The sequence below is a fragment of the Odocoileus virginianus genome, chromosome 5 (genome assembly GCF_023699985.2).
Source record: "Odocoileus virginianus isolate 20LAN1187 ecotype Illinois chromosome 5, Ovbor_1.2, whole genome shotgun sequence".
Classification (NCBI taxonomy): domain Eukaryota; kingdom Metazoa; phylum Chordata; class Mammalia; order Artiodactyla; family Cervidae; genus Odocoileus; species Odocoileus virginianus.
The window spans coordinates 91901251-91917401 of NC_069678.1; the positions used below are offsets into that span (position 1 = coordinate 91901251).

General features: G+C 48.1%; 1 protein-coding gene across 5 annotated transcripts in view; it reads left to right on the plus strand.

Moving 5' to 3' along the window:
- CSMD2 (CUB and Sushi multiple domains 2) overlaps positions 1-16151 on the plus strand; it is a 697019-nt gene that overhangs the window by 246710 nt on the left and 434158 nt on the right. For all 5 annotated transcript variants that reach the window (XM_070468425.1, XM_070468426.1, XM_070468423.1 and 2 more), the window contains one exon: positions 10010-10204. In XM_070468425.1, coding sequence (XP_070324526.1) covers positions 10010-10204 — 195 coding nt within the window. The remainder of the gene's footprint in view (positions 1-10009; positions 10205-16151) is intronic.

Consider the following 16151-nt stretch of genomic DNA (forward strand, 5'->3'; position numbering starts at 1 on the left):
AGTGATGGTGGAGGGATGGGGCCGCTAAGGGGTCTGACTGGGTGCAGGACAGGCGTGCTCTGGGCCTGGCAAGGAGGAGAACTGTGCAAGTGTCCAGAGCACTGCCTCCATGTTGGGAAAGCAGTGAAACAAACACGGGTCTTGACGATCAAGGTTGCAGCCTGATTAGGACACAGGCTGAGGTCAAGAACTTCCCAGGTGGCGCTAGTGGTGGAGAGCCTGCCTGCCAGTGCAGGCAGATGTAAGAGGCACGGGTTCGATCCCTGGGTTGGGAAGATCCCCTGGAGGAGGGCATGGCAACTCAGTCCAGTATGCTTGCCTGGAAAATCTGTGGATAGAGGAGCATGATGGGCTACAGTCCATAGGATCGCAGAGAGTCAGACATGACTGAAGTGACTTAGTACACACGCACACGCTGAGGTCACAGGGCTCAAGTTTTAACCCCCTGCCCTGATGCCAACAGGTAAGATGAAATAGAAGAGCCAGGTAAAGTACTGAGCAGAGTGCCCAGCTCATATTAAACACCCAAAAGGTGACTACTATTATTATTGCAACTAGCTGCGTGACCCTTCAGCTCTCTAAACTCAGCTTTTCAGGGTAAAACCAGGTTCCTAATACACCTAAAGAGTAGCTCTGAGCACTACATAAATTCTATTTTAATGGGAAAGAGTGGTAACTAAAAACACACACACACACACACACACACACACACACAAGCCTTATCCCATAGCCAGCACAATGCCCGTTTTCCCCAGTGCCACATTGATAGAGAAAAGAAAATTTGATTTTGGTCTCAGTCCTCAGGTGCCAACTGCCTCTTTTGTCTTCTCTCCGCCCTCTTCCTGCCAGTCACCTTTGTCAAGGTCTCTCACCTACAGCCTGCTTCCCTGACAGCCCCTTCCCATCCTGGACTCCCAGCAAAACTGATCTTTTCTTAGTTTCCCTTCTCAGTTGTGGGAGATGAGAGGAGGTTCCGAGACTGTAACTGAATACACACGAGTTCACAGGTGCCAGACTGTGCCTTATGGGCTGGGGGCCTGTTCTATAAGTAAAGCTTGGTTGGATCAGGTACTGTCTACAGCTGCTTTTGTGGCACAGTGAAAAAAGCTGAATCATTGGGTCAGAGACCATTAGGCAAGGCCAGAAGTATTGACTCCCTGGTTCTTTACAGAAAAAGCGTGCCAACCCTTTGCCTTGCTTTACTTTGTTGCTCCCTATCTATAATGCACATTTTATATGCACACAGTATTCATTACATATGTGTGTGTGTGTATTCAACATATTCCATTAGGGTAGTCCCTTCCTGCCAGGCATTAAATCAAACACTAGATAAATAAAGAAAGCGTCATTCCTGCCCCTCGGGGAAGTCCAGAGATGAAAATAGACACCTAAACAAACAATTACAGGCAGGCTTAGCTCCCGTTGGAAGCCAGGGTGTTGTAAATTAATGAATGATTGAATTGTAATGTCGTATGACAAGTGCAGGAATTGAAGTGCAAGTAAAACCCCGACTTAATTCTGCAAGTGGGTCCAAAAAATCCAATCATGTAAAATGTGGGCCTGTGAGATTGCAAAATTAACCAAATGACCAGAACGAGCCTGTGTAGTTAATGGGCTGGGAGTTCCAGGATTCTGGGAGCTGGTTGCCAATGACATTAAACCTGAATTTACATTCTATCAGGATGTCTTTTCCTGGGGTTTCCCTGTTTAGACAAGCCCCTAAGGGTATCAAGGAGGGCTTCACAGAGGAAGTGGAGGGGGGCAAGATTAAGGGAGCAGAAGATAAGGTAGAAAATGACAGCAGGGGTCAAATTATAGAGGGAGGGGGCTGCCTGAACTGAAGATTTGATTTATTCTGACAGCAATAGGAGGGTTCTCATGGTTTTCTTTTCTCTTTCCTTTTATTAATTTTGATTCTTTCACATCATTTTTTATTCTTACACTCATCATGCAGAAGACTAGAGGACCTACATTTGCCCGTGCCTCTTGGTGGTAGGCAACCACCTTGGGCACGTGTGCTCAAAAAGGGAGAACAGGGCAGGGCTGTGGTGACTCTGCCATTCTAGAAAGCTCACTGCAGCATCAGTGCAGACAGTGCATTGGAGGGGGCAGGGCTAGCGGCAGGGCGATCAGAGTTGGGTGCAGAAGTCCAGGGAAGAGACGATGAGGATCCTCAAATGAGAAGGAAAGAGAGGGCAAGTGTGATTTATGGAGGACAGCGATGTCCCAGGGAGAAGCTGGGCTTGCTGCTCCCAGAAGTCAAAGCCCAGTAACAAGAAAGGCGCTGGAAATTGAACAGTTCACAGCTCAGAGAGATAACCCAACCAGGCTAATAGAATAACCTATATGAATAGGTTACCGCGAGTGGTTCTCACTTTCAGCTCTGCTCTCCAGTCACCCAGAGGAGCTTGGGCTCTTCCTCTGAAATTCCAATTCAATAGGTGTGGGGACAGGTCTAGGCGTTGGTATTTTTATAAAACTCCCCATGTGCTCCTGATGCCAAAGGTTGCAAAATTGAAAACGTGAGCCAAGAGAAAGGCTCACAGTGGAGAGTTTATGCCAGATGCTGGGCAGGAAGATACTTGGTAGGACAGGACCCTGTGGACTCGTGAGTGGCATACCCCATCTGAGGTCCTGGCACCCCTGCCTTCACTCATTGACAGGTAGCAGGAAATATACAGGACCAGGCTTCCTGGTGGTTCAGACAGTAAAGGATCCACATGCAATGCAGGAGACCCAGTTTTAATCCCTGCACCAGGAGGCTCCCCTGGAGAAGGGAATGGCCACCCACTCCACTATTCTTGCTTGGAGAATCCCATGGACGGGGAAGCCTGCATCCTTGGGGTCTCAAAAGAGTGGGACATGAATGAGTGACTAACACTGAACAGGCTAGGGGTTGACTTGCCTGGTTTTCACCCCAAGTCATTCCATGAGGAGAATGAGTGTGAGTCCCCTATGAGGGTGTTTCAAGGTACACCAGTTACCGTGAGCCCTATGTGGAATGATCAGTGCAGTAACGGCCTAGCACAGGTCAAAGTACATGGGCTCAGCAGCCAGGCATTGCCGTGGACACCCAGCTCCGCCCCCAGAGTGCTATGGCGTCTCGGGTAATGTGCTCCAGCCTCTCTGGCCATCATACTCATCTCAACAACGGATAACAGCCCTTCTCTCAGTGGTTTATTGGGAGGATTCAATAAGATCATTAAGTCACTCAATAAACTTTGATCAAGGTATCATTATACATCAGGCACTGTTCAAGGAACTAGGACACAAAAGGGAACAAAACATATTAAAAAGATATCTGTCTTCATGGAGCTTACATTGTAGCAGAGTGAGACAAACAATAAACAACTGAATGCATCAGCTACATACTGTATCAGATGTAGATGGGAGGAGAGGAAGTGGAGACAACAAGTGTAGATAATTCTTTGGGATGGAAATATATACAGAGCACTTGACAATGAGGATGACACATAGTAAGTGTGCAGTTGTGTTTACTAGGCCAAACAGGAAAGCAAGGGGGTTGTAAATACTAACTAAGATATAATGTGAGATGAAGAAGTGCCTAGCCTAGTGTAGGCACTCAAAAGGTAATAGATCTTATTCTTTCCTCCCCTGTCCATACCCACTGCCCCTCAAGTCTCTCTGTCTCTCACACACACACACACATGCAACACCATCTTCCCTGTCCATACCCACTACCCTTCAAATCAAGCACAGACACACATACCCAGCACCATCTCCCCTGTCCATGCTGAGGGCTGGGGAAGAAGCAATCCTTCTTCCTGCATCCTTTCTCCCAGCCATCCTGTCAGTTTGTATCAACCGTATGGCCCTGGAGATCAAACAAGTTACTTAATGGAAGATAAGGAATCAAACATATGGAGGGTGCTTGTCCAGAGAGCATAAACGACTCTTCATTATAATATGGCAACTAAAGTCTCAAATTAAAAATAAAAGAAGGCATGATGTAGCTTTTGCTGCACTCCAACCACAAAGGAGATTCATTGTCATACAATCACTGAGAATATCATGTTGATTGGCAAGAGCCTGGCTTTGTAGAAGGGACAAAATTCCCCACAGCTAATCTACAATGGAATTGTTCAATGTCAGGCACAGCTTTAATAATACTGTTCTCGGCTGCCTTGGATGTAAATATCCCACTCTTCATTTTGTAAGCAATCAAAGGGAAGTTTTATAGACAGGAGAGCATGAACAGTTATAATATCTGTGCCAAAAAAAAAACCACACGGACAAAATCCAAAAATCAAAGAACACTGTGCCTTAGAAAGTCTGGCTTTGTGGCTTATCTCCAATCTCTGTCTGTCCAGCAAGTTGTGCATCAGACACATTACAAAAGACCACACTTTAAATGTTGCCCTTGACATTATTAAAAAGTACAAGATCGGCAAATCAGACTGGAGAAGAAAAGACAGACAATTAAATCTGGACAGTCAGGTAATCACCCTTCATTTTGTCTCAGGGTCTAGAATAATGAAGGGAGGAAGGGAACTCTTGGTCATTAAGCACCCACTGTGTACTGGGCGCTGTCTCTGTCAGAAGCAGTATTGTATTCCAAAATGAAGGGTGTTGAATGACGGAGCCAGAAAGACCTAGATTCACAACATAGCTCTGCCAGTTTCTAGCTCTGTGGCCTTAGGGGAAGTTGCTTAAGCTCTCTGTGCCTCAGTTTGTTTTTGTTTTATTTTTTCATCTGTAAAATAAGGATAATAAGTATCGGACATGATTGTTTTGAGGATTAAGTAAAATAAATTTGTAGCCTTGGGCCCAAAACATACCAGGAACTCAGTGGTGGATATTATAAATCTAGTTTTATTTCATCTGTACATCAGCCCTGTTATGAGTTGAATTGTGTCCCCCCCGCCCCAAAAGAGATTAGGGGCTTCCCTGATAGCTCAGTTGGCAAAGAATCCATCTGCAATGCAGGAGACCCTGGTTCGATTCCTGGTTAGGGAAGATTTGCTGGAGAAGGAATAGGCTACCTACTTCAGTATTCTTGAACTTCCCTTGTGGCTCAGCTGGTAAAGAATCCACCTGCAATGCAGGAGACCTGGGTTCAATCCATGGGTCGGGAAGATCCTCTGGAGAAGAGAAAGGCTACCCACTCCAGTATTCTGGCCTGGAGAATTCCATGGACTGTGTATTCCATGGGGTCACAAAGAGTCAGACACGACTGAGTGACTTTCACACTCACTTCAAAGAGATGCTGAAGACCTAATCCCAGGACCTGTGGATATGGCCCTCTTTGGAGATAGGGCCTTTGCAGATGATGGAGTTATGATGAGGCCATTAGAGTGTGTCCTAATCCAGTGTGGTTGGTATCCTTTTAACCAGGTGAAATTTGGACACACGGAAACAAAGGGAAATGCCCAGTGAAGATGAAGGGTCGGATGGAAGCATGGACAAGTCAAGGAACATTAAAGTTTTCTAGAATAATGACCAGAAGCTAAGAGGATTCCCCTACAAGTTTCAGAGGGATCATGACCCTGCCGACACCTTGATTTTGGACTTCTAGCCTCTGTAGCTGTGAGACAATAAGTATCTGTTGTTTTAAGCCACCCAGTTTGTGGCACTTTGTTGCAGTAGCCCTGGGAAGCTAATACAATCCACCCCTTCACTCTAGAGGAAGAAAAAGACAGTATCCTCATTTTCAGATGAATAACTGAATGATGAAGCCCAGAGAGGTATAGTTTATGGCTCAAGATCACTCAGCTAGAGGTGGATGAGCTGAGATTTGAATCCAGGCCTCTCCGAGACCAACATCTGCCCTCTCTCCATGCCCTGTGTGGCCTCTCAGGAACAATGCTCAAATTAAAAAAGGAGGTGGGGTTGCAAATGAGCCCCCCACTCATTACACCCAAGTCCCAGTGGAGGTGCCAGGTCATAGTGGTCTGATTATGAACAGCTCATTAAGTAAAGAGCAATGAGCATTTGAGAGTGACTTTTTAAAAAGAATCGGATTTTATTTATAGTGACGTTCCAGTCATTAATTTCAAAGGAAGAAAGCCCAAAGCAGAAGTAGGTTCATTAAAAATTTGACATTAGTAATTTAATTAAATTGGGTTTTTGCGTCTCATTGCGGAAAATGAAACGTTAGTTCTACACCAGTTCTTAGCCCATTTCCCCAGGTTGGCTCCGTCCCCTAATCTTAGCTTGCTTTCTTCTCCAAATGTTTACCTGGCCCACCCCTTGCACCCCCAACGCTCACAAACACTCACATCACAGTCTCTGCCTCCGCTGTAGCCAGTAGCTTGGGATTGTGGGGAATATCAAGGAAGCCGGCAGCAAGGGATTATGGGAAATGCCAAGGAAGCCGGCAGCAAGGGATTATGGGAAACACCAAGGAACCCAGCAGCATGGGATCATGGGAAATGCTAAGGTATCCAGCAGCCCAAAGACTATATTCTTAGCTAAGTTAATAGGGTGATGAGGTCAATCCTTTTGTCTGGGTCATCTCACTTGTCAGAGGTAGAAAATAAGCAGGGAAGAGCTCTTTAGCCCTTAAGATAGTTCTCCCACAAAAACATAAGCCATTTAAGGGCAGAGACCCTTTTGTCAGTTCACTGCTCTATTACCAGCATAGAGTGCAGCTGGCCCACAATACATTTTCATTACATGAAGGAATTAATGCCTCAGTGAGGAATTCTTGCAAATGACTAAGTAATGAACACTCAAATATATCCCTACGAGTGCCAGACACTGTATTAGGCTCACAGGGTCTGCGTGGCCCTACAGCACAGTGGAAGGACATTTGCCATTGTTAAGCATCTACTCTGTGCTTGGGCACTGTGCCAGCCATGCATTGGTTATGATCAGTAACCTGGTCAACCCCTAGATATTACTGTCCTTTTTCAGTTGAGGAAAGTAAGGCTCCGTGAGGTCACATGACTCAAGGCCAGGGAATAAGACAGTGACAGCACCTGGCTTCAGACCGGATGAAACTAGTACCAAAGTCTGCCCTTTCCTTCTACAAGAAGGGAGGAGGAGAGGAGAAGGCAGAGGGAAAGCCTTCTTTCTGAGGGCTCTGAGATCAGTGTGGATGGCTGAGATGGTCCTGAAAAATAGCAATATGGGCTGGAAGAGGGTACATCAAGGACCTGGGACGCTTTCTAGAATCCAGGCTGGTCATCTCCATTTCTTTTTTTTCTCATCATTGCCACCCCTCCCCTCTTACTCCAGGCTCCCTGAACTCTTAGGCTGTCTCTGGCCTCAGGGTCTTTCCACATGGTATTTCCTCTTCCTGGAACACTCTTTGAACTAGCTAATTCTTACTAATCTTGCACAGTTCAGCATAGACATCTCCTCTTCCAGGAAGCTGGCTCTGACTAACCCCTGACTGGGTTTGGTCCCCTGTCTGGTTCCTATCTCGCTATAAAGGACTTGGTATACCTTTAACCATATGCATGTCCCACTGGACTGGGAACTCAGATTCTCTTGTATGGTACTCTCTGTATCCAGGCTCTAAGCGCTTTATATACCTCCACTTATTTAATTGTCACAACAACTCCAGAGGAAGGTACTGTTGTGAACTGCCTCTTACAAAGGTGGAAACTGAGGCCCAGAGAGGTGAAGAGGCTTGCTCAGGGTCCCACAGGTCGTAAGCCACCAGGGCGGGATGTGAACCCAAGCACGAGGCTGTTAGGCCTGTACTTTCCACTGTCCTGCTCTATGGCCTCTCAGGGCTGGTGTCCATAAACCATCGTCAGATGAAGTAATGGAGAAGTACTTTTATGGCATGTTTTCCCAGGTGGTGCAGTCCTAAAGAATCCTCCTGCCAACGCAGGAGACGTGGGTTTGATCCTTGGGTTGGGAAGATTCCCTGGAGGAGGGAATGGCAACCCACTCCACTATTCTTGCCTGGAAAATCCAATGGACAGGGGAGCCTGGAGGGCTACAATCCATGGGGTTGCAAAGAGTTAGACATGGCTTAGCAACTGAGCACGCATGCATGCATTGGATGGCAGTCTGGGAACAGCTGGGACCACTTGTCGTCACCTTATGAGGCGGTATGGAATGGTGAGAGGAGGGACCTTCTGGGCACAGGCAGTTCCAACTCGAGGAGGAAAGGCACAGGGTAGGGGAACTGAGTCAGGGTCAACATGTGACTCGGGCACAGAGGCGATGCACGCTCCCTTCCTCCCTCCTGACAGGCAGTCATGATGCTCTAACACCCTCAGCAAGACTATTCCTCTGCATAATGAACACACAATGGCAGCTGGCCCTTACTGCTCTGGCTCATGTGGCCCACTGTGTGTGGTATTCTCTGGCTCCCCATTTTCCCCTTGAAACGGGTCAGTCTGATCAGAACTCAGGTTCTTGTCTCCCTACCTCACTGCCTCTTTCCAGCACTAATTACCCCTTCAACTCCCCTAAACCTACTGGGCCAAAGTCCTCTTCTGGCTGCCAGGGCAGATAGTCATGAAAGAAAGGACATAGGGTTTAATGAGCACCTACTCCGTGCCACTGTCTGTGTCCTTTCCACGCTATTTAGTGGGAAGGACTGTGGAGTCTGAGATCAGAGCAATCAAACCCAAGAGATTAAAGTGATTTCCCTGGGGCATCTCAAGTGATGGGATTGACTTGTTACTGAACCAGGTTCGTTTTGCCCAACGCACAGCAAGCCACAGCGCTGAGACGCCGAGGTTTGCAGCAAAGAGAGGGGTTTATTCACAAAGCATCCCATCGAGGAGATGGGAGAACAAGTCTCAGATCTGCCTTCCCAAAGGCAAGTTCAGTTCAGTTCAGTCGCTCAGTCATGTCCGATTCTTTTCGACCCCATGAATCGCAGCACGCCAGGCTTCTCTGTCCATCACCAACTCCCGAAGTTTACTCAAACTCATGTCCATTGAGTCAGTGATACCATCCAACCATCTCATCCTCTGTCATCCCCTTCTCCTCCCGCCTTCAGTCTTTCCCAGCATCAGGGTCTTTTCCAGTGAGTCAGCTCTTCACATCAGGTGGCCAAAGTATTGGAGTTTCAGACTCAACATCAGTCCTTCCAGTGAACACCCAGGACTGATCTCCTTTAGGATGGACTGGTTGGATCTCCTTGCAGTCCAAGGGACTCTCAAGAGTCTTCTTCGACATCACAGTTCAAAAGCATCAGTTCTTTGGTGCTCAGCTTTCTTTATAGTCCTACTCTCACATCCATACATGACTACTGGAAAAACCATAGCCTTGACTAGACGGATCTTTGTTGGCAAAGTAATGTCTGCTTTTTAATATGCTGTCCAGGTTGGTCATAACTTTTCTTCCAAAGAGTAAGCGTCTTTTAATTCAAAGGCAAGGGCCTTGGGATATTTGTGGGATAGAGGCTAGAGAAGCAAGGTGGTCTGAGGCTTGCGGAGCATGGAGAAGGGTGATTGGATAAAGGTGCAGTGATCATCCTTCTGCACACACGTAACTAAGCTACAGGCCTCTGCATGTTTTGAGGGCACTTAGCACCATCTGAGGGTGGAGTTTTCAGCCCTCTGACATCAAATGATCACCGAGTGTTCACTCACAAATGCCCAGTGAGAATGTGGGTGGTGTTATCTAGTCTCAATCAGCTCAACCAGACACAAGTTCTGGGAAAACAATTCAGGCAAGAGTTTGTGGTTTGGGCTCTGTGAGCCCTCTGTGGGCTCCTCTGTGGAGGAGGACATGCAGCCCTTTTGTAGCAATAAATAAAATGATCCTGAGTGGCAAAGGCAGGATACAACTGTAACTGATTGAACTGATCCACAGCTTCAAACATACTTCACACCCAGGGCTGCTCATGAGAAAGTGCAAGAAACTTGGATGTCCGGGAATAAATTGCACTTGGGGCTCCTTTTGAGCATGTGGCCCCTGTGAGTACTCAGGGACCAGGCAGCTGTGAGGATGGCGGTCCTGTCCTAGGGAAGATAGGAGGCTTGGGGAGGAGGGTCCCCAAGAGAGGTGGTGCTTGGAGGCAGGGGATCAGGGCTGGAGCCCCGTTCATGGGCTGCATCTCTCTTTCTGCTCACAGTTCTCCCCAGCCACACGTGCGGGAACCCCGGGCGGCTGCCCAATGGCATCCAGCAGGGCTCTACCTTCAACCTCGGCGACAAGGTCCGCTACAGCTGCAACCCTGGCTTCTTCCTGGAGGGCCACGCTGTGCTCACCTGCCACGCTGGCTCTGAGAACAGTGCCACGTGGGACTTCCCGCTGCCCTCCTGCCGAGGTAGGTGGCCAGGGCGGGTCTCAGGGGTGGATGGCACCTGGGAGGCCTGCTGGACCTTCCGGTGGGAGCCGGTCTCCATCTGCTCCAGCAGGAGGTGGGGTCCCCACTATGGGGAGTGCATGTCTTGGGGCCACCCAGGGTCCTCAGGGGCCCTACATATTCAGGGGGCTTTTAGGCCTCATCAGACTTCCTAGCCCTCAGGTATGTACTCCCTCAACCTCCTTCCTCCACATCAGCAAATTTATTTTTAGCTGGTCTGCCCTCTGCTCATGCCCTCTTGTCTTAGAAGAGACATTGTTTCTCTTCCTGTTACCAACGTGTCTCCTGTGAATGGCTCTCTACTGACTGCTTTCCTCCTGACCTCACCCTGGCAGTTCTCTCTTTTCTTTAAATTCAGCCCCTCCCTCTGTTTAATGGTGTCCTCCTCTCAGCCTTCAAATATGCTCAGAACCTCTTTACCCCAACACTGCCCCCCAGAGAGCCCCATCTCCCTCCAGTGCTATGTCGACCTCAACCTCCCAACTGGGGTGACCAGCTCGTCCTGGTTTCCCCAGCACATCCCCATTTCTTAGTTCCCAGAGTCCTGCATCATGGGCACCCCCCTCAGTTCCAGGCAAACTCAGACAGTTGATCACCCTTTTCCCAGCCCATTTCTCCCTCTCCCCACAATAATCAAGCTTATTTCTAAGATAATTTCTCATGCCTCTTATCTGATAACTAAAATAGCACATGATCATTTTAAGTGATCTTAGCAAATACAGAAAAGAATAAAGAAACAAAATTTACCTGTTTTGCTGATTTACAATGTTGTGTTAGGTTTAGGTGTACAGCAAAGTGATCCAGGCTTCCTTGATAACTCATCTGGTAAAGAATCAGCCTGCAATGCAGAAGACCCCAGTTCGATTCCTGGGTCAGGAAGATCCACTGGCGAAGGGATAGGCTACCCACTGCAGTATTCTGGCCTAGAGAATTCCATGGACTCTGTAGTCCATGGGGTCACAAAGAGTCAGACACGACTGAGCGACTTTCATTTTCAAAGTGATTCAGATGTACATATATCTATATATATTCCTTTTCAGATTGTTTTCCATTATAGGTTACTACACGCTGTTGAACATATTAATAGTTCCCTATGCTATAGAGTAAGACCTGGTTATTTATCTATTTTATAAGTAATAGTATATGCCTATTAATCCTAAACTCCAAATTTATACTCCCCCACCGCTGGCTTCCCCTTTGGTAGCCATAAATCTGTTTTCTTCATCTATAAGTCTGTTTTTGTTTTGAAAATAAGTTCGTTTATATCACTCTTTTTAGATTCTACATATGTGTGCGTGTGCATGTGCTCAGTCATGGCCAACTTTTGGCTGGTCTTTCCGTGGATGGAGTGGGCTGGGGTGATGGTTCTCCCCGAGTGTTCACATCACAGCAGTAATTCATGGGTGTGCAGGGTCTTGGAAGGGGCACAACTCTCCCCCAGCTTACTCCTGACTTCTCTTCAGCCTCTCAGATGATGATAATTCTCCCTTCCTTCCTTCTCCACTGGATTTTTCTCCCCATCTTCCCCTTAAATGCCAGAGTCCAACATGGCCTCTTCACTGGGAACTTCTTTCATCTCTTGGAGTTTCTCATCCACTCTGCTATATGTGCTTAGTCGCTCAGTTGTGTCTGACTCTTTGTGACCCCATGGACTGTAGCCCACCAGGCCCCTCTGTTAATGGGATTTCCTAGGCAGGAATACTGGAGTGGGGTGCCATTTCCTTCTCCAAGGGATCTTTCTAATGCAGGGATTGAACCTGTGTCTCCTGCATTGCAGGTGGATTCTTTACCCACTGAGCCATTGGGGAAGCCCACTAGGGCTGTTGCTTGGAGTGACACTTTGCTTGGAGTGACACTTTGCTTGGAGTGACAACTGTTGCTTGGAGTGACACTTTGATCTCCAACGCTCCCTCTGTCCTAAGCATCTGGCCAACAATTGTATCAAATACTCTTGAACCCCTCCCTTCAAATGAGGCATGTCCAAACCTAACACTTTCTACTTTCCTGAACCTGCTCTTTTTGTTGCACTCCCCAACTCAGTGATGAGTGTCACCGTTCAAGGTGGCCAAATCAGACGTGCCAGGGGCATCTAACTCTCTTCACCCTCTTTGCTCCCAGTATCCTTAGTCACCGTGTCCTTACAAATCCTTCTCAGCACTGACCTTCCCCTCCACACCTCTGCCGCTTTTCAGGGGACCCCACTGCTGATCGTCCAGGCTCTCTCAGCTCTCACCATCTCACTGCAGAGGATCTCCAGCCCTCTCAGCACACACATCCCAGTTCATTCTCCACCACAGGAGTGAACTTCCTAAGGCACAGATCTGACCACATCACTTCATGCTTAGATTCCTGCCAGTGGCTCTTTATCACTGACAGGGTCAAGTTCAGATTCTTTAGCATGGAGCACAAGACCCTTCTGGAAGGCGTCCCAGACCGATCTTTCTAAGTCGTTTCTAAGTAGCTTGCAATTAGCCACATCAGAAATACTCCCTTCCAGAACACACAGTCTAGGGAAGTCAGCCAATAATGAGAAATCTTACTTTCAGGAGGGCTTCGAGCCTCGGAGATTCCTGAGGGCCTGAGGGGGCTGAGAAGAGGCTCTGCTCAAAACTGGGGGGGGGGGGGGGACAAAGTACTGTCCCATTCTCAGAGCCCCCAGGCCCCCCATTCCCTATGCTTCGGGGTCCGTTATTCTAACTCACTACATGGTACATGAAGCGCTAAGAAGCATTCCCAGTAATGTCCATGATTTTCTGAGAGTGATTTTCCAAAGTGCCCTTCCTTAGGAGGCCAAACTGAAAGGAACAGAGAAGGGTGCTTTTCATGTGCGCTGGACGCCAGGAGCCACGGTCTGGCCAGAGTTAATGGATTCAGACTTGGGGAGGATTAAAGCCTTTTGGCCTTTCTTCCTCTCTCATAGAACTCTCAGGGGATAGCATCTGTGAGTGGATTAACTTCATCCACTGGGCAGTGGCCCGTAAATACTTGCTGAGTGAATGGATGGCTGGATGGGTCTAATTCACCATCAGGATTATGTAGGCCTATGAACCCAAAGGAGAAATTACTGGCCTGGTTTAGCCCACCTGCCCAGCAGCTTGGAGTGACATTAGCTCTTTGGGTCCAAGGGTTTGCAGAGCATGTTGAAGGATGGTGTACCTCTGCCTCAAACAGTATATGCCACCCACCTAGCTGAAAGGAGGACTCAAGGAGGACTCAGTCTGGAGACACAGCCCAGACCAAGAGGGAACAGGGACCAACTGGGGCCTGGGGGCAGAGCGGGTGTGAGTCTGACCTCTCAGGAGGCCCATCCCAAGGCTACTAGCCCATCAAGGCTTGGCCCAGCTGGCAGAGTGAAGGAGGCAAGGTTTCCCTTCAGTTTGTGTTATTTTGGGGCATCTTTTCAAAGGCAGAGGTCCTTGAAAGCCCTGAACCTTGTGGAACCTCTTGGATTCACAAGAAGGAAGACCGTGTGGATTTCAGCAATGGGCCTCTGACTTGTGAGGTACATTGGCCCTGGATCAAAAAGGGCTGCATGGGGGAAAGAAAGGGGTTCAGATGCTCTGGGGGCTGAGAGGCAGATAGTGGAAAGAAAGCAGCCTGAACAAGAAAAACTTGGTCTCTGAGGTCCAAGCCCAGGCTGCCCCCAAACCCAGGGAGATGGGCATTTGGTCTGTAGCGGCTTGGGTGGCCAGTTCCCAGCTGTATTCCAAATGTTCTGGATCCAGAGAGAGGAACCTGCAAAATATGAGACAGAAGCAGAATGTCAGACATGGGGAGAGCATGGATTCAAACCTGCATTCAACTCTAGCCATGCCAACTCAGAGCTGTGGGTCACTGGCCTGCTGCCAAGCCTGGATCTTAAAGCCAGGACATGAGTAGTAGCCTTAAAGGCTGATTGTCTACACATTGATTCACTCAGCATTTAACAACTGTTTTAAAAGATTTTTTTTGACATGGACCTTTTTTTAAAAAGTCTTTATTGAATTTATTATAATATTGCTTCTGTTTTATGTTTTGATTTTTTAGCCATGAGGCATGTGGAACCTTAGCTTCTCAATCAGACATTGAACCCACATTCCTTGTGTTAGAAAACAAAGTCTTAACCCCTGGACCTCCAAGGATGTCCCAGGAGTTAACAACTTTTGATTGAATACCTACTGTGTGCTAGCCAGTCCCTGACTCAATCTTTATTTATTAAATTCTTGTTAAGTGCCAGATATTGTTCTAGATTCAGAGAACTGCAGTGATGAAGAAGTCAGACCAAGTTCCATGAGCTCATAGCGTTTACACTTTAGCATCTGGGAGGCAGAAACAGACAAAAGTCAAAGAAAGAAATTTCAGATTACCATGGGAACTATGAGGGAGATGGAATAGCTAGTGACAAGGAAGGGAGCTGTCAGGAGAGGACTCTCAGGAGGTGACATTTGATCTGTGTCCTGCATGATGGGGCTTCCCAGATGGCGCTAGTGGTAAAGAGCCCGCCTGCCAGTGCAAGAGATACCAAGAGACGTGGGTTCAATCCCTAGGTCAGAAAGATCCCCTGGAGGAGGGTATACCAATCCACTCCAGTATTCCCATGGACAGGGAGCCTGGCAGTCTGTAGTCTATACGTTTGCACAGAGTCGGACTTGGCTGAAGTGACTTAGCACACCTGAAGGATAAGAAGGAGCCTATTATGTGAAGACCTGGGGAAAGGCACTGCAGATTCAAAGACCCTGAGGTGGGAGAGAGCTTGACATGTTAGAAGAAGAGAAAACCAGTCCATGGGCAATGTAGAGTCAGGGGAGGAGATGAGGGGAGTGGATGGGGCTGTGGACAAGTTTGGGACAAGAAGTTTGGGTTTGATTCAAAGTTCAGGAGGTAGCCAGGGAAGAGCTTTATGCAGAGGAGTGGCAGAATTGAACTGACTTAAAAATTTTGGGGGATGCTAGAAGAGAGAGGGCTTTTAGTTGGCAAGAGGCAAAACTGGGAAGCCAGTTAGGAGGCAGCTGCTGCAGGTGCTCAGGCTGGAGCTGATGCCTCTCCATCAAGGGTGGCCATGGTAGAGATGGAGGGAAGAGGGCAGATTGGGTGTGTGGTTTAGGAGCATAGCCAGCAGCCTTGTGATGAAATGAATGCAGGTGCTGGTGGAACAAAGGGTCAAGGTTGACTCCTAGGCTCTTTCTGGAGTGCTGGCAGGGTGGGGATGCTCGTAACCAAAATGGGGGTAGCTGGGTCAGGGAGCAGGAAGTGTATACCCTAAAGACAGTCAAGAGAGCTCATTTTGTCTAGGTCAGGTTTGAAATGCCCATGGTATCTCCAAGAAGAGGGGTATCAGTTCTATGGCAAGAGGCAGTTCAGAGCTAGAAAGATCAGGAGAGGGATAAGAGAGCCACCATGGTGATGGAGATAGCTTAGAGGGCCTGGGCGCTGCACGCTGGGCCCCCTTGTGCAGAGCCAACTACACAACATACAGCGAGCACCAAATGCCATGGCAGGCAGTGTGGACATTGAGTGTTTCTGACCATGGGGCCTTGGCAGGGACTGTGGCCCCCAGAGAACATTCCTAAGTACAGTGTCCCTCCACTGCCACTGGGATCGCTGGTCCTACATCTGTCATCTTTGCCATCACTGATGGCTCAGACAGTAAAGAATCTGCCTGCAATGCAGGAGACTTGGGTTCTATCCCTGGGTAGGGAAGATCCCCTGGAGAAGGGAATGGCTACCCACTCCAGTATTCTTGCCTGGAGAAGTCCATGGACAGAGGAGCCTGGAGGGCTACAGTCCCTGGGGTCGAAAAGAGTCATCAGACCTGACTGAACGACTAGCACTCTCACTTCACTTGATTGCCATCACTCCTGTTACTGTAGCAAAACCACTCAGAACACAGGCTCTGGAGTCCAGTCACCTGGATTCCAGTCCTGTCCGA